The sequence below is a fragment of the Kogia breviceps genome, chromosome X (assembly GCF_026419965.1).
Source record: "Kogia breviceps isolate mKogBre1 chromosome X, mKogBre1 haplotype 1, whole genome shotgun sequence".
NCBI lineage: Eukaryota > Metazoa > Chordata > Mammalia > Artiodactyla > Physeteridae > Kogia > Kogia breviceps.
In genome coordinates, this window is record NC_081330.1 from 54,931 (window position 1) to 76,945 (window position 22,015).

General features: G+C 38.1%; 1 protein-coding gene across 1 annotated transcript in view; it reads right to left on the minus strand.

The window, feature by feature from the left end:
- Nucleotides 1-17,299: 17,299 nt before the first annotated feature.
- Nucleotides 17,300-22,015, minus strand: part of VAMP7 (vesicle associated membrane protein 7) — a 67,943-nt gene continuing 63,227 nt past the window's right edge. The window contains exon 8 of the mRNA XM_059050514.2: nt 17,300-19,132. Within this exon, the coding sequence (XP_058906497.1) occupies nt 19,064-19,132 (69 nt within the window). The 3' untranslated portion in view covers nt 17,300-19,063. The remainder of the gene's footprint in view (nt 19,133-22,015) is intronic.

The following is a 22,015-nucleotide window of genomic DNA, read 5'->3' on the forward strand; positions in this document are numbered from 1 at the left end:
TGCTCCACGGCATGTGGGATCTTTCCAGGCCAGGGATTGAACCCGTGTCCCCTGCATTGGTAGGTGGATTCTTAACCACAGTGCCACCAGGGAAGTCCCTAGGTACTTTTCTTTAAGCTACACTTTGGTTCATCCAAGCACACTTTCCAGTATGCTCACCTCCTTACAACTTATCTCCTCTTATATGTCTGGAACTTATTACTGGCATATTAAGTTATCAGTATTGGAGGGGGAGTGACAGTCAGTGTGTGTGTGCTTCATGGCCTGATTCAGTTAAGCACTCTATTCTTAATTTACTACTAAATCCTCCTTTGGTTTTATTTCATAACATCTTTCATATAAATTATTTATATTCTTGAGGTAGAAAATGTAGTCCATTTCTTCCCATTCCATAAGTTACAACTTGACCTAACATTTTTATGTCTGATAATTTTGCTTACTACTGTTCCTTTCTAGGGTTTCCTGAGGATGGTGGTGTATATGTTTGGTGAGGTTTATTGGGGTTTATCGATTATAGAACAGGCTCCTCTAGCAGGGTATGAAGCACCACCAGGTCCTTTAAGGTTTAGGTTGATGCTAATAAGTACTCTAGTGAATAATTTTGTTGTTATAATTATTTGAATTTAGGGCTAAGCATAGTGGGATAGCTAATCGCAGTTTGGATCTTAGCTGTCATATAATCAGAAGTGTTAAGTCATTTTTGTAGCTTATTTTTATTTTAGCTAGGGCTTTTTAGCTTAGCTAGGACTTAACTTTATTTGGGGGTAATCTTTAACATGCTTTACACTGTATTTCTATTGATATGGGTTAATCTTATGACCAAGGTGGTTGATATGAAATTTGCCAACCCTAATTATTTAATATAACTTACTCAAACTTTCTTTTATGGCTTAATTTTTATCACTGCTATTTTCCACGGGGGTGAAATTAAGCAAGGCATTGTGAGCTACTTTTTAGTGTGCTTGATGCCTGCTCCTTTTAATCTTTTATGATTTAGAGGGCATTCTCAATGGGACGCAGATACTTGCATGTGTAATTTTATAAGAAATTAATAGGCTGGGACCACACCTATGTGTTTATGGAGTTAATAAATTCATCTAGGCATTTACAGTGCTTCACTTTAATTATTAAATGACATTACAGGTTAAGCAGGACTTTGTACATATAAGATTTCTGTATTTAAATGATATATTTGGTTTAGTAGTTTGGGTTGTATTAAAATTAGTATTGAAATATTTAATATTTTTTCTTATGCAGAGAATTAAAATGTACTTTATTATTTATTTTGTTTGAAGTAAATGGCAGATCTAGGGGGATGTCTTTCTATATAAGACTTCTATAGGCAATTGGTATTATGAGGAGGCTAGTTTGTAGTTATACTAACTTTGGGTTGGTGAGGTAAGGGCAATATGTTTGTTAGATGAGTTAGTTGACTCCTGTGTAGTTATATGCTTTGCCTTGTTTGGGGGGTTTGGCAGGGCAATAATAGCATACAAAGTATGAGATTTAGTGGGAAGTAGGAGGGTTTGATTAAGGAAGCTGTTTACCTGAAATGCATGTGCATATGTACATATATGTGTAATTGCTCTAGTACTGTGACCATTGACTCAATAACACATTATAGTTGCTTATATTGGTAAATACTATTCAATTTAAGCTCAGTTACAAGTTGCTTGACTGTGTTAAGGCCTCTGATGGTCATAGCTGAGTCACAGCAACCCCCCAAATTTAAAAATACCAAATGCAAGAAACCTGTTATGTGTTAACATGGGGTGGTTAGTCATTAGTCCATCAAGATGTCTTATTGAAGTAGAACGAGTAGGCAATTTTTAGGTGAGATGGCCCTTAAGTAAGATGCAGATGCCAGATATAGTTCATTTACAAAAATCCCCATGGTTCATGGGCCCAGAACAAAGAGAGAGGCATGTTTGTGAGCGGGTTGATGATTTATTGTGGCTTACTGATTAAGCTCTCATTATCAGTTTTGATAAACATGTTGACTGGAAATGATTTGACTTTATGTGGTATATATGATTAATAAATGTATGTCCTATTCCCTATGAATATCCTTAGGGGCTGGAACTAATATGGATTGAACTGTTTTAATGTGTTATGTAATATTAATAGACTGATGTACATGCTTATATGCATGGGGTAGATAATTAATTCACAATTATACATATATGTACCATGTATGATAAAGCATATTATGTGTTTATATATGTGGGAAGGCACATAAAGCATAAATACATGGTAATGTTAGTTTTTATGATGTCATTTTTAAATACTTATATATTACTTAAAAATAGTGTTTATGTCCCATAAGCAAATTGTTCAGGGCATAGTTTAAGTAAAATTTCAGCTTTGGGTCCTGATGGTGGAGCTGGAGCTTTTTCCTTGAGTCTTATTGAGATATGTTTTCCTTTTCTGGTTTACTAAACCAGAGTAATAAATATACTATAAAGACTCTTCATTTTAGGAGGTTGTTTTCAATAATGTTTGTTAGTGATATTAGAAGAAAATATAGAATAGATGCTGGTTGTCCAATAATAATAAATGAATCATTAGTGGGTTGTCCTCCAATTTATGTTAGTGTTAATAAGTCTGCTACTAGTAATCAGAATAAATATTGGCTAAGAAGTCAGAATGTTATACTCTGTTGTTTTGATGTATGAAGTATTTGGACAATTGCTAAAATTAGGATTGAGAAGATTAAGGCTAGTACACCGAATTTTTGTGAATGGATCATAGAATTGTGTATGCAAATAAGAAATATTACTCTGGTTTGATGTGGGGGGAGTGTTGGAGGGGTTAGTTGGAGTATAATTGTCTGGATCCACTAGAAGTTCAGGTGAAAATACTACTAGTATTAGTAAGATTAGAAATAGGAACAAGGCACCCAAGATTTCTTTAATTTTGCAGTATGGATGAAATGTGATTTTGTCCATATTGGATGAGATCCCTGTTGGATTATTAGAGCCTGTTTCATGAAGGACTAATAGGTGAACAGCTGTTAAAGCTGCAATAAAAAATGGGAGGATAAAGTGGAAAGTGAAGAATCAGGTAAGGGTGGATTTATCAACTGAGAATCCTTTTCAGATTCATTTGACTAGGCTGGGGCCAATGTAAGGAATTGCTGAAATGACTGTTGGTCCTCAAAAGGTATTTAGCCTCATGGTAAGATGTAATAACCTCTGCTGTGGCTATTACTGTAAATAGTAGGATGTTTCCAATGTCTCATGTTTCTAAGAAGGGTGCAAGATCCATAATACAGGCCTTCACCCTACATGAACAAATAAGCAAATAAAGAATATGGAAGCTCCACTTGCATGTAAGTATCGGATAATTCATCTGTAGTTTACATCTTGGTAGATATGCGTTACAGATGAGAAAATGGTTATTGTATCTGATGTATAATGTATTGCTAGGAATAAATCTGTTAATATTTATAAAATTAAACAAATACCAAGCAGGGAATAGAAACTTCACTATGATGAGATATTTCATAGGACTGGTAGATCAATAAAATTGTTGTTAGCAATTTTGATTAATGCGAGGGATTTTTGAATGTTGATCATTAATGTTCTTATAGTTGAAATACAGTGAGTTTTTTTCATGTCATTGGCCATGGTTACATTCCATGTAAGAATAATGATGACATACACTGTATTTAAGTACTATTTTTCTAGTTACTTGTATAGGCTTTTCTTTAAAACCTGCACAAATTTATTGTGAGCTTGTGTTAATTGTGAGTATTAGAACTGGTTGTGGTATTGTAATGAATTTTGGTGGCTCATTTTTGGGCCTAATGGTTTTAAACATGTATTTAGGGTAAATGTTAATAGTTTGGGGTTATGCAACAGCTATGGCTACTGAGCAGTATCCTGAGATTTGAGTTTCTAACAAAACCGTTTTAAGTATATTTTTCATGTTATGATGGAAACGCAAATTAGAACACAATGCGATATATATTTGTATATACTAAATTGTTATAATCAAGAACAAACAAACGTGTTGGCAACAATGTAGCAAAACTGGAACCCTTACACATTGATTATGGAAATGTAAAAGTTCAGACCATATGTTTGGCATTACCTCAAAGAGATAAAAGTACAAATACCATTTGATTCAACAACTCCACTCCTAGATACAGGCCTCCAAAGAATTGAAAACAAGTGTTCAAACAAAAAGTGGTACACAAATATTCATAGCAACTGTTCACAATAGCCCAAAGGTAAAAACAATTCAAATGCCCATCAGTGGATGAATGGATAAGCAAAACAGGGTAGATCCATAAACTTCCATATTATTCTGCCATATAAGAAATAAAGTAAAAAAAAAAAAAAAAAGTAAAGTAAAAAAAAAATAAATAAAAAAAAAAATTAAAAAAAAAAATAAAAAAAAAAATAAAAGAAATAAAGTAAAATGGTGCAGCCACTGTGGAAGACATTATGGCAGTTTCTCAAAATCTTAAACATAGAATTAACATATGATCTGTCAATTCCACTTCAGGGTATATACCAAAAATGTTTGAAAGCAGGATCTGAAACAGATATTTATACACCCATATTCATAGCAACATTATTCACAATGGCCAAAACGTGGAAGTAACCCAAATGTCCACGGATGGATGCATCCATAAAAAGAATGTGGAATATACACAAAGGAATATTATTCGGCCTTATAAATGAAAGAAATTCTGACACATGCCACAACGTGGATGAGCCTTGAAGTCATTATGCCAAGTGAAATAACCTTGTCACAAAAGGTAAACGTTATATGATTCCACTTATAAGACGTATTCAGAGAAGTGAAATTCAGAGACAAAAAGTAGAATGTGGTTGCCAGAGGTTGAGAAGCGTTTGTGTTTAATGGATGCAATTTCATTTCATAAAAATGAAAAAGTACTGGAGATGGATGCTGAGGATATTTATAAACTCCTGACTCTTTCTCTTCCCTGGAACACTCTTTCAGTTTCACCTGAATTGCAATTCTTTTTTTTTTTTTTTTTTTTTTTTTTTTTTTTTTTTTTTTTTTTTTTTTTTTTGGTGGTATGCGGGCCTCACTGTTGTGGCCTCTCCCATTGCGGAGCACAGGCTCCGGACGCGCAGGCTCAGCGGCCATGGCTCACGGGCCCAGCCGCTCCGCGGCATGTGGGATCTTCCCGGACCGGGGCACGAACCCGTGTCCCCTGCATCGGCAGGCGGATTCTCAACCACTGCGCCACCAGGGAAGCCCCTCTGCAATTCTTTTTTTAAAAAAAATATTTATTTATTTATTTGGTTGCACTGGGTCTTAGTTGTGGCATGTGGGATCGTCATTGCTGAGTGCGGGATCTTCATTGAGGCATGCAGGACCTTTAGTGGCAGCATGCATGTGGGATCTAGTTCTCTGGCCAGGGATCGACCCTGGGCCCCCTACATTGGGAGCATGGAGTCTTAACCACTGGACCACCAGGGAAATCCCTGAATTGCAATTCTTAAGACCTTGAATAAACTCTTCTTATTTGCAGCCTTCTGCATTGTTTTTTGGTCCACACTTCATATAGGCTTCTTGGCCCCGAATTCCCTATCTCAGGGGATAAGGGTGTCTCTTTACCACCCTTATGGGAGTGCACCTTTCATAAGGGAGATGTATTTCCTGCTTTCAGGGAGACAGAGAGGAAGGTCAGCCATTTCTTAAATAACTTTAATTCGAAATAATCACTATGCCATTGTGGCATGTTTTGGAGTGGGCCAAGCTGAGCTTCAACAGTACACATAGGTTGGATATATTTTCTTGCATTGTCATTGGGGCACATTTAGCTCCCACATGTACATTTTTAATACCATTCTCTAATAAAAGGAACAAGGGCTCTTTGAAGAAATGGTTGATGCTAGAACTGAGACAGTAAATATATAAGCCAGGATAATCTTGAAAGTAAGGAAATAAAAAAAAAACCCCACAAGATGGAATTATGTCAAAGGAAAACAGGAGCCAATGGAAAGACCTCTCAATAGCCAAATCAAGAATGAACTGGGGGGGCTTCCCTGGTGGCGCAGTGGTTGAGAGTCCGCCTGCCGATGCAGGAGACGCGGGTTCGTGCCCTGGTCCGGGGGGATCCCACATGCCGCGGAGCAACTAAGCCCGTGAACCGTGGCCGCTGGGCCTGCGTGTCCGGAGCCTGTGCTCTGCAACGGGAGAGGCCACAGCGGTGAGAGGCCCGCATACCGCAAAAAAAAAAAAAAAAAGAATGAACTGGGGTGTATGTATCTTTTCAAATTAGTGGGTTTTTTGGTTTTTTTAAAATATTGGAGTATAGCCAATTAACAATGTTGTGATAGTTTCAGCTGCACAGCAAAGTGACTCAGCCATACATATACATGTATCCATTCTCCCCCAAACTCCCCTCCCATCCAGGCTGCCACATAACATTGAGCAGAGGTCCTGTGCTACACAGTAGGTCCTTGTTGGTTATCCATTTTAAATATGGCAGTGTGTACATGTTAATCCCAAACTGCCTAACTATCCCTTCCCCCCAGTAACCATAAGTTCGTTCTCTAAGTCTGTAAGTCTGTTTTGTAAATAAGTTCATTTGTATCATTTTTTTAGATTCCAAATATAAGTGATGTCATATGATATTTGTCTTTCTCTGATTTACTTCACTTAGTATGGTAATCTTTAAGTCCATTCATATTGCTGCAAATGACATTATTTCATTCTTTTTTATGGTTGAGTAGTATTCCATTGTGTGTGTGTGTGTGTGTGTGTGTGTATATATATATATATATATATATATATATATATATATATATACACATACATACCACATCTTCTTTACCCATTCATCTGCTGATGGACACTTAGGTTGTTTCTATGTCTTGGCTATTGTAAATAGTAGTGCTATGAAGACTGGGGTGCATGTATCTTTTCGAATTAGACTTTTCATCTTTTCCAGCTATATGCCCAGGAATGGGATTCCTGGATCATACGGCAGTTCTATTTTTAGTTTTTTAGGAACCTCCATGCTGTTCTCCATAGTGGCTGTACAAATTACATTCCCACCAACAGTGTAGGAGTGTTCTTCTTTCTCCACACCCTCTCCAGCATTTATTATTGTAGACTTTTTGATGAAGCCCATTCTGACTGGTGTGAGGTAATATCTCATTGTGGTTTTGACTTGCATTTCTCTAATAATTAGTGATGTTGAGCATCTTTTCATGTGCTTATTGTCCATCTGTATGTCTTCTTTGGTGAACTGTCTATTTAGGTCTTCTGCCCATTTTTTGATTGGGTTGTTTTTTGATATTGATCTGTATGAGCTGTTTGTATATTTTGGAAATTAAGCCCTTGTTGGTCGAATTGTTTGCAAATATATTCTCCCATTCCACAGATTGTCTTTTTGTTTTGTTTATGGTTTCCTTTACTGTACAAAACCTATAAGTTTGATTAGGTCCCATTTGTTTATTTTTGCTTTTATTTCTTTTACCTTGGGAGACTGACCTAAGAAAACATTGCTACAATTTATGTCAGAGAATGTTTTTCCTATGGTCTCTTCTAGGAGTTTTATGGTGTCATGTCTTATATTTAAGTCTTTAAGCCACTTTGAGTTTATTTTTGTGTGTGGTGTGAGGGAGTGTTCTAACTTCATTGATTTACATGGAACTGTCCAGCTTTCCCAGCACCACTTGCTAAAGAGACTGTCTTTTCTCCCTTGTATATTCTTGCCTCCTCTGTCAAAGATTAATTGACCACAGGTGTGTGGGTTTATTTCTGGGCTGTCTATTCTGTTCCATTGATCCATATATCTGTTTTTGTGCCAATACCACACTCTTTTGATTACTGTAGCATTGTAGTATTGTCTGAAGTCTGTGAGAGTTATGCCTCTTGCTTTGTTCTTTTTCCTCAGGATTGCTCTGGCAATTCTAGGTCTTTTGTGGTTCCATATACATTTTAGGATTATTTGTTCTAGTTCTGTGAAAAATGTCAGGGGTAATTTGATAGGGATCACATTAAATCTGTAGATTGCTTTGGGTAGTATGGCCATTTTAACAGTATTAACCCTTCTAATCCAAGAGCATGGGATATGTTTCAGTTTCTTTGAATCACCTTCAATTTCCTTTATCAATGTTTTACAGCTCTCAGTGTATAAGTCTTTCACCTCCTTGGTCGGGTTTATTCCTATGTATTTTTTTAATGCGATTTTTAAAAGAGATTGTTGTTTTTACTTTCTCTTTCTGATATTTCACTGTTAGCGTAGAGAAATGGAACAGATTTCTGTATGTTTATCTTGTATCCTGCTACCTTGTTGAATTCGTTTATCAGTAATAGTTTTTGTGTGGTGTCTTTAGTGTTTTCTAAATAAAGTATCATGTCATCTGCATATAATGACAATTTTACCTCTTCCCTTCCAATTTAGATATCTTTTACTTCTTTTTCTTGTCTGATTGCTGTGGCTAGGACTTCCAATACTATGTTGAATAGAATTGGTGAGAGTGGGCTTCCTTGTCTTGTTCCAGATTTTAGCAGGAAGGCTTTCAGCTTTTCATTGTTGAGTATTATGTTGGCTGTGGGTTTGTCAGAAATAGCTTTTATTATGCTGAGATATGTTCCCTCTATATGTGAGAGGCTTTTTTTTTTTATCATGAATGGATGTTGAATTTTATCAAATGCTTTTTCTGCATCTATTGAGATGATGATGTGTCTTTGATGATCATCTTTTTGTTTTTCCTTTTGTTGATGTTGTGTATCATATTAATTGATTTGCATATGTTGAACCATCCTTGTGACCCTGGGATGAATCCAACTTGATCATGGTATATGATCCTTTTTATGTGTTGCTGGATTCAGTTTGCTATTTCGTTGAGGATTTTTGCATCTATATTCACCAAAGATGTTTGCCTGTAATTTTATTTCTTGGCAGTGTCTTTGTCTGGTTTTGCTATCAGGGTGATGGTGGCTTCATAGAATAACTTTGGAAATATTCCCTCCTCTTCAATCTTTTGGAAGAGTTTGAGAAGGATGGGCATAAGTTCTTCTTTGTATGCTTGATAGAATTCCCCAGTGAAGCTATCCAGTCCTGGACTTTTGTTTGCAGGGAGCTTAAAAATTACAGATTCTCTTTTACTTCAAGTGATCAGTCTGTTCAAATTATCTATTTCTTCTTGATTCAGTTTTTGTGGGCTGTATGTTTCTAGAAGCTTGTCCATTTCTCCTAGGTTGTTCAATTTGTTGGCATATAATTGTTCATAGTATTGTTATAATTTTTTGTATTTCTTCAGTATTGGCTGTTATTTCTCCTCTTTCATTTCTTATTTTGTTTATTTGGGTCCTCTCTCTTTTCTTCTTGGTGAGCCTGGCTAGAGGTTTGTTGATTTTTTTAATCCTTCCAAAATTCGAAATCTTGGTTTTATTGATTTATTTCTATTTTTTATTTCTATTTATTTCCACTCTGATCTTTATTATTTCCTTCCTCTGATGGAAGGAAATAATAGTTTTGTTTGTTCTTTTTCTAATTCTTTTTGGTGGTAGGTTAAGTTGTTTATTTGATATTTTTCTTGTTTTTTTGAGGAAGGCCTGTATTACTATGAACTTCCCTCTTAGGATTGCTTTTCCTGCATCCCGTAGATTTTTGTATGGTCGTGTTTTCATTGTCATTTGTCTCAGAGTATTTTTAAATTTCTGCCTTGATTCCATCACTGACCCGTTGGTTTTTTTTTTTGCGGTATGCGGGCCTCTCACTGCTGTGGCCTCTCCCGCTGCGGAGCACAGGCTCCGGACGTGCAGGCCCAGCGGCCATGGCTCATGGGCTCAGCCGCTCCGCGGCACGTGGGATCCTCCCGGACCAGGGCACGAACCCGCGTCCCCTGCATCGGCAGGCGGACCCCCAACCACTGCGCCACCAGGGAAGCCCCCCCGTTGGTTTTTTAGTAGCATGTTATTTAGCCTCCATGTAATCTTTTTTTCCCTCATTTTTTTGGTGGTTGATTTCTAGTTTCATGCTGTTTTGGTCAGAAAAGATGCTTGAAATAATATCTACCCTCTTATATTTGTTGAGGTTTGTTTTGTGTCCTCGTATGTGGTCTATCCTAAAGAATGTTCCATGTGTGCTTTTTCTTTTTTTAACATCTTTATTGGAGTATAATTGCTTTACAATGGTATGTTCGTTTCTGCTTTATAACAAAGTGAATCAGTTATACATATACATATACATATACATATACATATACATATACATATACATATACATATACATATACATATACATCCCCGCGGCATGTGGGATCCTCCCAGACCAGGGCACAAACCCGTATCCCCTGCATCGGCAGGCAGACTCTCAATCACTGCGCCACCAGGGAAGCCCTTCATTTCTATTTAGAGATGAAAAGAAATATTTCAATATTTCTTTTAGGATAGGTTTAGTATTGCTATATTCTTTTAGTTTTTGCTTGTCTGAGAAATTCTTTCTCTTCTATTCTAAATGATAATCTTGGTGGGTAAAGTATCCTAGGTTGCAGGTTTTTCCCCTTCAGGACTTTGAATTCATCTTGCCACTCCCTTCTGGCCTGCAAAGTTTCTGTAGAGAAATCAGGTGATAGCTTTATGGGGGTTCCCTTGTAACTAACACTTTGTTTTTCTCTTGCTGCCTTTAGAATCCTGATATGCCTTGGTTTAGGTCTGTTTGGTTTCATCTTGTTTGGGATTCTCTGTGTTTCCTGTACCTGGATATGTTTCCTTCTTTAGGTTTGGGAAGTTTTCAGCTATAATTTATTCAACTACCTTTTTGATCCCCTTTTCTCTTTCTTCTCCTTTGGGGAACCCTATTGGCATGCTTTATATTATCCCATAAGTCTCATATGTTGCTTTTGTTTTTTTTTTCATTTGTCTTTCTGTCTGCTGTTCTGATCAGATGATTTCCATTAGTCTATCTTTCAGATCACCTATTTGTTCTTCTGTATTACCTTGCTATTTATTGCCTTTAGCTCAGTTTTCATCTTGGCAATTGAGTTGTCTAGTTTTGATTGACTTCTCTTTAAAGTTTTAGTTCCTTGTTACAGTGATCTGCATTTCTATTGATAGCCTTTCTTAATTCCTTCAGCATTTTTATTACCTACTTTTTGAACTCAGGGTCTGGTAGACTGGAGAGGTCTGTTTCATTGTTTGTTCTTTCAGGGGATCTCTCTTGTTCTTTTAATTGGGAGTGGTTCCTCTGCTTCTTCATTTTACTTATATTTCTCTAACTCCATGAATTTAGGAGAAACAGTTATCTACTGTTGTCTTGAAAGTCTGTTTCTTTGTGGGAGCATCCCTGTGTAGCCTGCATGAGTCTAATATTTTTGGTGCAAGGGCTGTTTTTGGTATGGATGCCTGCCATGTCTTTCCTCAGGATGTGTTGGTCATTATCCCCTTGATAGGGGGCATGATAAGTGTTGTGGTGACCAGAGTCTGCACTGGATGTTAGACAGGGCCTTCTATTTGCTCCATGGTTGTCACAGCCCTTTTGGGGTCAGGGTCTGCTCTCCAGTTTTTGGAGTAGAAGTCCCCTGATCCAGTTTTAAGCTGAGGTGTGAGGTAGGTGGAATTGGAGTGCTCCTGCTGGGAAAGGAGCCACTGTGTGTTCCTCTCCAAGAGCTGTCCTCCAAGACTTGTACTCTGTGATGTTGCCTGTCACCCATTGTGTGTGCTCACAAAGTACACTGTTGTTGGCACTACCCTTGGGTCCACCTCTGCTGTGGGAGCACTTGGGAATCAGCTCAGATTTCAGCCCTGCCTCTGTGTGTGTGAACCCATAAAGCCTGCTGCTGCTGCTGGACCCACCTCAGCTACAGGAGCACCAGTAATCACCTTGGATGTCCCCCAGGTGCTGCGCTCACAAAATTGCCAGAATGAATCCACCAAAGTTGCACACCCACTGGGAGTCAGCTCAGAGTTAAGCCCTCTTGCCCCCCAGCGCTTGTGTGCTCCCAGAACTCATAGCAGTGGAGCTAGGCCCATTGTGAGCAAGCTAAGAATGAGGCTGCTAGGGTGGGGCCACACCCCTCCCTTCAGGCGGGCATTGATAATGGGGCTTTTACTGTGGACCTGGACTCCATCCTGCTCACACCACCAGTTGTGGCTCAGACCACACTCCAGGTCCTTTGGGCTGTCTCCACAGAGACAAACTGAGTTCTGCCCCTGGGTCTGTCCACTGGATTTCAGCACCCTGCCGATGCATACACCGGCAGGCACACATCTCAGGCTGGGGTGTTCAGTGAGGTGGCCAGGTGGCCTTCTGTGCAGGTCTCTCTCTGTCCTGCCTGCTACAAGCAGGCTGCTGCACTCTCCTCTGAGCCTCTGAAGTTCTCTATCTGTCCCAGCTGATCTCCCAGCCAGTGAAGGGGGCTCCCAGGATGAGGGCACCTTTCCCCTTTCAGAGTTCCCTCCCTGGGGCATAGGTTCTGTCCTGATTCCTTTTTTTTTTTTTTTTTTTTGCCCTTTTGTCCTATCCAGTTATGTGGTGATCTTGCAGCTCTGGTTGTATGATATCATCTGCCAGTGTTCAGTAGGTATTCTGTGAGAATTATTCCACATGTAAATGTATTTTTTTATATATTTGTGGGAGGAGGTGACCTCCATGTCCTTCTATTCCATCTTGATCTCCTGTCTGCTCTCAATTGCTTTTCTCCATTATCTACATTGTAGGCTTTGTCCCACCCACTCTGTTCTATATACAGCCTGTCCCTTTAGGGACAGCTTTACAGCCTTCTATCTCTTGCCTCTCTCCCTGGGTGGAATATCTAAGGCACTTCTCTGGAGCTACGGACAGGAATCCACTTCCCTCAAAGTGATACCTGTGCTTTCTGACAGGGTGCTGAGCTGGAGTGGCAGCCTGTTTGCCTTGGCACAGAATCTGTACTCTACAATTGACCCGGGGTGAGGGAGATTGGGGCCCCAGTATTTTCATCATGCTGCACCTGAGGTGGAGCCTCTGCCTTATGAAGGGGTACTAGGTGGAGGAAGGGAACCTTGATTCTTGACTACACTGACCTAGGATTGAGCCTCTGTAATGTGGAGCTGGGGACATAAGAAGGGCTGGCAGCCTGACACTCCTGGGGAGATTCCATATCTCTTGACTGGAGCTGGAAGAGGAGGGATACCTATCTTCTAGCCTCACTCCATCAAGCTGAGTTTGGAGGAGAAGAGAGGGAGTGGGTCAGGGTTAAAGTGCCACAGAATCTCACTGTTCTTACCAAGATGTAGCAGACTTTCCTGATTTTTTTTCATGTGCTGACTGCCTTTAAGTCAATTTCCAGGACTGCAATGGTTGTTTTTTTTTTCTTTATTGTTTTCACCAGCTTTGCTTGTTTTACTGGTGTTTGGGTCAAAGTTGATCTTTGTGTGATCAGTTTATTTACTTCAAAAGCCACATGGAGCCATCAGAGAAAAAGTGGCTTTCAGAAATGTTATCGCTAATCAGAAACCCAGTGTTCATTTTCCTCAGGATTGTTGTGTATATTTTACCTGTAGCAAGTATTTGCAGACCATAAAGCAAATAATAAAATTAAAATTAATGCCTCTACATTGTAACCTTTAACATGCATTTATCTGTGCTTTATCTATTTATGCACAATGATGAGCATCTGAACTGCCCCTAACCCTGACCCCTGATTCTGACCCTCACCCTGACCCCTACCCCTACTCCTGACAACTACCCCTGACTCCTGATTCTGACCCTTACCCTGACCCCTATGGAGTCCTTAACCTGATCATAAACATGAACACTGGAAAATGCTTGTAATTTTCTAATGGCACACATTTTTAGGATTGTAGTTATGCAGTAATATATAATTAAAAAAGGTATACTTTTAATTTCTCATGTCTCACTGTATCTCCAGTTACAATTCTTTACCAGGGTTAGTTTCTAAGCAAGAATCTGAAGTACAAACCAACCTCTAGTATTTATTTTCTTCCCCATATTACGGGGCTGCAGTCAGAGGTAGCCCCAAACCTATCCCCCAAAATTAATCCCTATACCCTGACCACTGATGAATTGACACATAATCTCCTTTATCCCTGGATACTCTTTGCTCTGAAATCTACTTCATCTGATATTACAATAGCCATTCCAATTTTCTTGACTGGTGTCAACATGTATATTGTTCCATGCTTTTACTTTAACACATTAATGTTTAAAGTGAGTTTCTTACAGGCATTTAGAGTTGACTCTTCCTTTTCTAAAATTCATTTTGACATTTAACTGGTACATTTCATTTGGATAGTTTGTATTGCTATGTCTTCAAGGTCAATAATCTTTTCTGAAAGGTCTATGCTGTCACTAATTCTATCCAGTTTATTTTTTATCTCAGAAAACCTAGCCTTCATCTCTAAAAATTCAATGGGCCTTTTCAAATTCCATATCTTTACTTACCTTTTGGAACATATGAAATATAATATTAACAACTTTTAATGTCTTTGGTAATTCTAACATCTGTATCAGTTCCACATTTATTTTAATTGGTTTTTCCCTTATTATTGGTCATATTGTCCTGCTTCTTTGTGTGACTGGTAATTTTTTATTTGCTGCCCTGCTCAACACACTTTTACCTTGTTTATATTCCCACAAATATATCTTTAAGCTTTGTTCTAGGACAGTTACTTGGAAACAGCTTCTAAGGTCTGGATTTTAAGATTTATTATCCTGGGTGAGACTCTTAAGTCTAGGCCAGTGGTTCTTAACCAAGGTTGATTTTGTTCCCCGCCCCAACTTTGCAGGAACATTTGGGACATTCTTAGTTGTCACAATTGGAGAGAGGGTGCTCCTGGCATCCAGTGGGTTGAGGTCAGGGATGCTGCTAAACATCCCACAATGCACAGGACAATCTCAAAGAACATCTGGCCCCAAAGGCCAACAGTGCCAAGATTGAGAAACCCTGGTCTATGCAAGACCCTTCTGAGTACTCTACCCAATACCCTGTGACTCATGAGGTTTTCCTGTCTATCTCCTGTCTGTAGGGTTATTCCTAGCCCCGTGTGGGTGTAGGATATTCTTCCTTCTAGTCTTTGGTTGGTTCTTTCCCTGCCATTGGGTAATTTCCTCAGATCTCTAGAGTCCTCTCTCTGCAACTGTCTCATTTTTAGTACCATGCCCTGCCCTGCCCTGCAAACATCTCTGGATATCTGTCATGTGTCAACTCAGGGAATCTTCCAGGCTCTTCCTGGGTTCCTTCTCACTCCATTGTAGCCTGAATACTTTCTCAACATAATAACCTGGGGCAATAATTGGGTTCACCTCTTTGAAATATCACTGCCCTTCATTGCCTGGAGTCCAGTGTCTTAAAAACAGTTGTTTCCAATATTTTGTCCTTTACTGGGTTATTTCAGGTGGGAGGGTAAATACAGTCTGTGTTACTCCATCTTGGCCAGCAGTGAAGTCTGTAAGGGGTATTACTGAATTTAATGTTCTCTCTCTCTGCATGAGACTTTTAAACTTTTCTTTATGCTGGTCCAAATTGGAATGCAAATGAAAAACAAGTAAATCAGGGTGTCAACCTGTGCAAATGAATTTTCTTTCACAGTTATTCTTTTTGGAAGAGATGTAACAAGTCACAACGTATTCTGAATTTAGACATTTTGTTTTAATAAACAACGCGAATCCAAAATAATTTTGTACAATGTACCTTGACCAAAAGAATACTTTAACTTCCCAAATGGTCTTTCTCCATAAGATGAAGCAGTTGATCTTAAAAATGAATATAGGAAGAACTTGACTGTACTAGACTGGCACCACTGTTCTTGCTAGAAGCTGGGAATTTCATTAAAACTCCTTTCCCTATATGCTTTTAGAATTGTTTTGCCAGTGAAATGAACTCACATAAGACTTGGAAAGCAGAAGGAAAGTGGAGGCCAATACTCTTTGAAGGTCAGGGCAGTCAGACATGAAGATGCTAAGCTACCTGACATACCCCGTCTTTTTCTCAATCTCCTCCACTCTGCATCCAGCTCATCCTCTTGACTACTGGCCCTGTTGACCAACTGGGGACACAATTGGGTACTTGGCATCAGGTTTACTGAGCCTGTGGCTTCTTTTCCACACAACTCTTGTCACACACCTATTTTGGCAAACAGACCTGTAGGGATTCTCACCTGTTCAACAGCACTAGCACTTTAATGGAAATGCTTAGGACTGTTCCTCTGATCCCCTGGCACCTCCCTTCCAGACTTTCTCTTCCTTTGTCATACACCTGTATAAGCTTGAAGACAGTATTAAACCCCTTGTTTCTGTAATACTTGTCTTGGCTCTGTTTTACTCATTGAATTCAAACTGAATCATAGGTTAACCACCACCACCACCACCAGTCTACCCCATTTATTATTTTTTAAAAGATGGAGTAGTCAGAAACAGATCTGCTTCTAATGTAAAACACTGTAGGAGGGTCTAGGGCTGCTATTTCTGTTGTTATATCAATTTCATTAAGATATCCAGGGAAGCAACTCAATTTCTTCGTCTATGTTGAGGCTGGGAAAGCAGAGTTAAGGAAGAATCATTATCTGATGGAAGCCATGTCCCTCTATTCTGAAGGAAGCTTAGGAACTGTGACACTATTTGACCTTGTGGCCAAGGGTTCGAAGTAAAGAGAAATAATTAGCTTGTACCACTTCTTTCTTTGTTCATAACAACCAAATAGCCTTATTTCCCCCCCTCTAACTGTCCGGTTAGGGAATGCACACTTCAGTTGAAACCTGGAGGAGGCCTGGGGAGAGTTAAATGGGCTGTTTCTGAGTTGCTCTAGCATGTACAAAAACATATTCTACCATTCTTGACTTCAGTTACCTAGGTTCAAAGGCCCAAAGTGACAGATTATTGTTTCGCTGTGGCCCAGTTTTTGTACATTTGACCTTTGCCACTCTATTTCTTTTTTTCTTTACCTACACCTGTTTTGCTCCAACAAATTATTCTCTAACCCTCAAATGCCTTCCTTTGAGCCATCTATTTCAGAACCAGTCATAGTTGTGTTGAACTGGATTACAATTCCTGGGGTTCTTTTCCTGTTCTGTCTCAACCATGGTCTCAGGATGATGGCTGTAGAGGCTGTGTGGTCATTTCATGATCTTTCGTTGGTTTTGGTATGACCTACATACTTTTTTAACTTCTTTTGTGTCTTTTGGTTTTGAAGAAATTTTATACACCCGAGACAGTGCTATAGCTCTTTACTGTAAGGCTCCAGGTCACACTTTTAAATGTATTTTCAGCATAAGTAAAATACTTTTGTTCTGTAAAGTATGGCAAAATGTCATCAGAAGAAATTAGATTGCAGGAAGAAATTCTAAAACAAGCAACTCATTGTATTACTCTTAAATTTTATTAATGCCTTCAGTTTGTGCATCATTTAAAACAGGTATGTGCTTTAAAAAGCATTCTTATACATAAATAGATCAAGGGATGGTTAAGTAATTTATCCCTAAAACATGCACATCATTTTTATTCAGGTGTGTATAAGAAAGGGAAATAAGCTTTAAGTCTTTTTCTTTGGATTAAAGACATTTGGAAATTATTATTAAGGAATGCCAAATGTTTTCATGGAACAAATGTGTTTTCCAATAGGAAATGCTGATGTAACTAAAAGGCATTAGTGTTGATAAAGAAGACTGAAAAAACATTTGCACTATACATGATCACCAGGAAAAGAGTCCCAGGGGGTTGAAAATATGTCAAACGAATCAGCATGAACTGAAAGGTATAGATGGAAGAACAGGTAGCAGGTGCCAGATTATGAGACACATAAATATTCAAGGCACATGATTAGGCTAAACAGGTGACTAGGTTTTACAGACCAATTTGTTCTTTCATTGGGAAAATAGTCAAATGTAATAGTCAAATAGTTAAATATAATTTCCATTTACTGGCATTTATTGATAAATAAATGCAATTAGATCTAGGGCAGCAAATGCTGTCCTTTCAGATACACACCAAAAGTACACACTCGCTAACAGATGCCAGAGTAGCCAAAGCAGTATGATTACACTCCAGTTTTTTTCACACTGCAGTTACATGGATGTTAGCTAAAATGTCTTGTACTGTTTCTATGCATCATACTGTCTACTCTCAAGTTTCCCAAAAGAATTCTTCAAAACTAGGCAGATTAAAGAACTTTCTAAACCACAAAGGATGCTCAAACTACTATTCAACACCAGTCAAACCCAAACCCTGGAGTTGATTGCTGACTATACTCAGTTTGGGCTTTTCCACTGTGGTTCTCTTCTTTTTCTTTGGTGAGCCAGAGGAATGTGTCTCCCCACTCCCTCCACTACCCATTCTATTATCTATACAATTGCCCTAAATATCCACCAAAGAAAAAGGAATATGTAAAAAACCACAACCTTCAACAATATTTAAACCACCGTCTTCTTAAATCAACTGCAATGGGGAAATAGAGGCTATCAAGCTCTGCGAGGTTTGTGAATGATCAAAACTTTCTTCCTAAAAGTTAATAATAGGCAGACAAGGATAATTCTGTTTACTTCTAATGGGCTAGCAAAACGTTCCCCATCTGACTGAGATAAAATGTTTAATACTTTACCTGCTTGGGCTCCTAGAAACACCAACAATTAATTACAATTCCCCAAATAACAACAATTTTCCATGTATTTTATTTTCAAGCACTTAAAACCCTTCAAAATCAAAACACATTAAGACGAGATGTTAGCAATACTATCTGTCTCTTAAACTTTTGTGTGTACAAAGGTCATCCATAATTTCAGTTGACAGCTCATAAGACAGGTGGTTTCTACCTTGGTGATAGCTTTGTGCAGTTATAAACAAAAATGTATCTATAAGTAGATGACACTAGTTAACAAACCAAAGAAACTAAATGCCTTTTTAAGGCTACTGCTGCAATAAATGGTTCAGTCTGAAGTGCACTGGAATAAATTGGTTGATAGGACAAAGATAAATCTGGAGGCATAGAAGAATATTTTTTTAAAAAGAGAGAGAAAGAAGAGGGTTGAAGAGACTGGCAGACACCATCTGTCAGTATTAAAAGACTTGAATCACACGGATTGCTTTTAACTCCTTGTTCTCTCATATCCTTGGTTAATGATAACTTTTTTATTTCTTCACACAGCTTGGCCATGTAAATCCACCACAGAGTGGTGACACAATAATATAGATGAATACCTGGGGGGGGGCAGAGAAGGTAATTTTATTTTCTTGAATCTATCATAGGCTCCTAAATAATATATAAAGACTGATGAACAAATTTTGGTTCCATTAGAGTAGTTGTGTAATAATACAATACACTAACCAAATATTTTTGAAGACAGAAGTGGAATTAAAATGATCTTTTTTGATATAACCCACATCCACTTGAATTCCACTGTTTTCTTTTCTGGTAAGGAAAGCAGTGGGGTTGTTTCTCTTCACTGGGAAGTAGGCAGAATGGAACTAACTATATAAGCAACTCTACTGATAACATCATTGTCATAAAGATCACAAATTAGCATGATTCCCTTAAGTATGATTTTATAATTAAGTACATTTTTAGGTTTTTGCACATGGATTAATTTTTCATTATTAGGATGATTAAAAATATTAAAAAGCATGAGTAGACTCTACATCTATATCACCTATGAGCAAAAATGTTGCCATGAGCCTTTCAGTGGATAACAATGATAATTATAATTACCCAATTATAAGTAACACAGCAAAAATACTAGTCCTAATAATACTAGTCCTAAATACTAGCATTTTAGGACTCAAAAACAGGATACACTGTATGATTCTGTTGCGTGAAGTCCTAGAAGCGGCAAAACTAGTCCACAGCAAAAGAAATCAGAACAATGGTAGCCACTCAGCTGGGGGTGGGGGTTGACTGGGAAAGGACATGAACCGTCTTTCTGGGGATGAAAACACTCTGTATCTTGGTGAAAGTATGGGTTACACAAATGTGTGAATCTGTCATTGAACTGTATGCTTAAGATATGTGCATTTTCCTTTAAGTATCTCAATTTTTAAAAGCTTTAAAAAACAAACAAAAAGAGGTATTAGCTTTTTAATTATGGTATTATAATTTTAACTTATGATATTCTGCACGGCATATGCTTGCTCAGATTACTACATTCCAAAAAGAGATTAATTGTAAAATTTAGGTTCACTGCATTACATCAGTCATTTTGTTCTGATTTAAATTACAACTTTCTAAGATCTTTAAGTGACTGATTTCATTACTCACACACTTAGAAAAGAATACATTATGAATTACATGCTCCCTACCTAAAGTCACCAAAGTGTTTTTCCTTACTTCTCTACAAATGTTGGGGGTAGGGGTTATAGAAAATTCTGGTTATTAATAAATAGGCTAAACTACTCATCATATTCACATAAACAAAGATATTCCAATTTGATAGAAAGTTGACTACTTGCCACAGCTAAAATATAAGGATTTTTAAAGCTGAAGTACAATATGTTAGGTGACAACCAACACCTTTTGGTAAAGAGTTGGCAAGTTGGCAAAGTACTCTGCATGTAATAAGTAATCAATAAATATAATCTGAATTTAATAATAATCTACCTTTATAAATCAATCTAAATTCCTAGACCAAAGAAGGAGGAAGAAGTTAAGCTGAGAAGCCAAGAATGTGCTACCTGAGGATCCTGAACAAGGGGACAATCAAGGCACAATTTCCAGTATAGTATTAATAGAGCTATAGCTGCCCTGTTCTGTTAGGCAGGTCCAGCTGTCTAAGGTGGAAGACCTTCAATAGGGGTCAAGGAGAAGTGGAGCTGAGTCAGAGATATCTGCTAGGGGTTAACTTTAGGCATCTGTACATGAAAAGAGGATGAGGAGGAAATGCTGCTTTGCCCAGACACAAACTACCCCCAAAGCAAAGCATCCCTCCCCCACTCCTTAGAGCGGCAGCTCTCGACCCTTTGGTTCAGGACTTCTTTACACTCTTAAAAATTAGTGAGGACTCCAAAGACCTCTTGTTTAGAGGTGGGTTATAACTATCAACACTTAACTGTATTAGAAATAAAATTTTAAAAATATACCCATTACATATAAGCATAACTAACTACATTTCTTTGAGGTCAGTTTTGTGTGTCAACTTGGGGAGGCTACAGTGCACTGGTATCCAATCAAACACTAATCAAGGTGTTGCTGTATTTTGTAGATGTGATTAAAGCTCATAAATCAGTTGATTTTAAGTAAGGCAGATTAGCCTACATAATCTGAATGAGCCTGATCCAATCAGTTAAAAGGCCTTAAGAGTGGAGCCAAAGTTTCCTTGCAGAAGATATTCTGCCTGTATATACAGCTTTGCTCCTGCCCCTCAGGTCCAGTCAGCCCTTCCTGACAGCGTGCTCTGTGGATTTTGGACTTGCCTAGCCAGCTCTTGCCATTGCAGAAACTAATTCCCTGTGATATATCTCTGAATATATATCCAGACAAATTCAAGGAGAGAGTATATTTGTTAACAAGTACAAGTTCCATGAAAAAAAAAGTTAAAATAAGAATAATAAGAGTTCTTAGAAATTTAAAGCATGGCTTTAAAAATATAAACATTTAAAAATTAATTTTTAAAAAGAAGAACTGGATAGCAGAATGAACAGAGCTGGAAGAGTTAGCTGAATGATTCACCCAGAATGTGATACAAAAAAGGAGTTTAAACATATTAAAAAGGTTACCAGACATGCAGGATAGTTCAAAGAGGTCCAATATCTTTTTATATTGGGGTTCCAAAAGGAGGACAGCATACAGACTACTTTTTTTAAAAGTTTTTTTTTGATGTGGACCATTTTTAAAGTCTTTATTGAATTTGTTACAATATTGCTTCCATTTTGTGTTTTGGTTTTTTGGCCACGAGGCATGTGGAATCTTAGCTCCCCAACCAGGGATCGAACCTGCACCCGCTGCATTGGAAGGCGAAGTCTTAACCACTGGACTGCCAGGGAAGTCCCTAGACTACTTTATATTTATAGACAAGGGTAAGTAAGTAAGTATTAGGAAACTGAACTCACCATGCATTAAAAGAATACTACATAATGACCTCTTAGTACTTA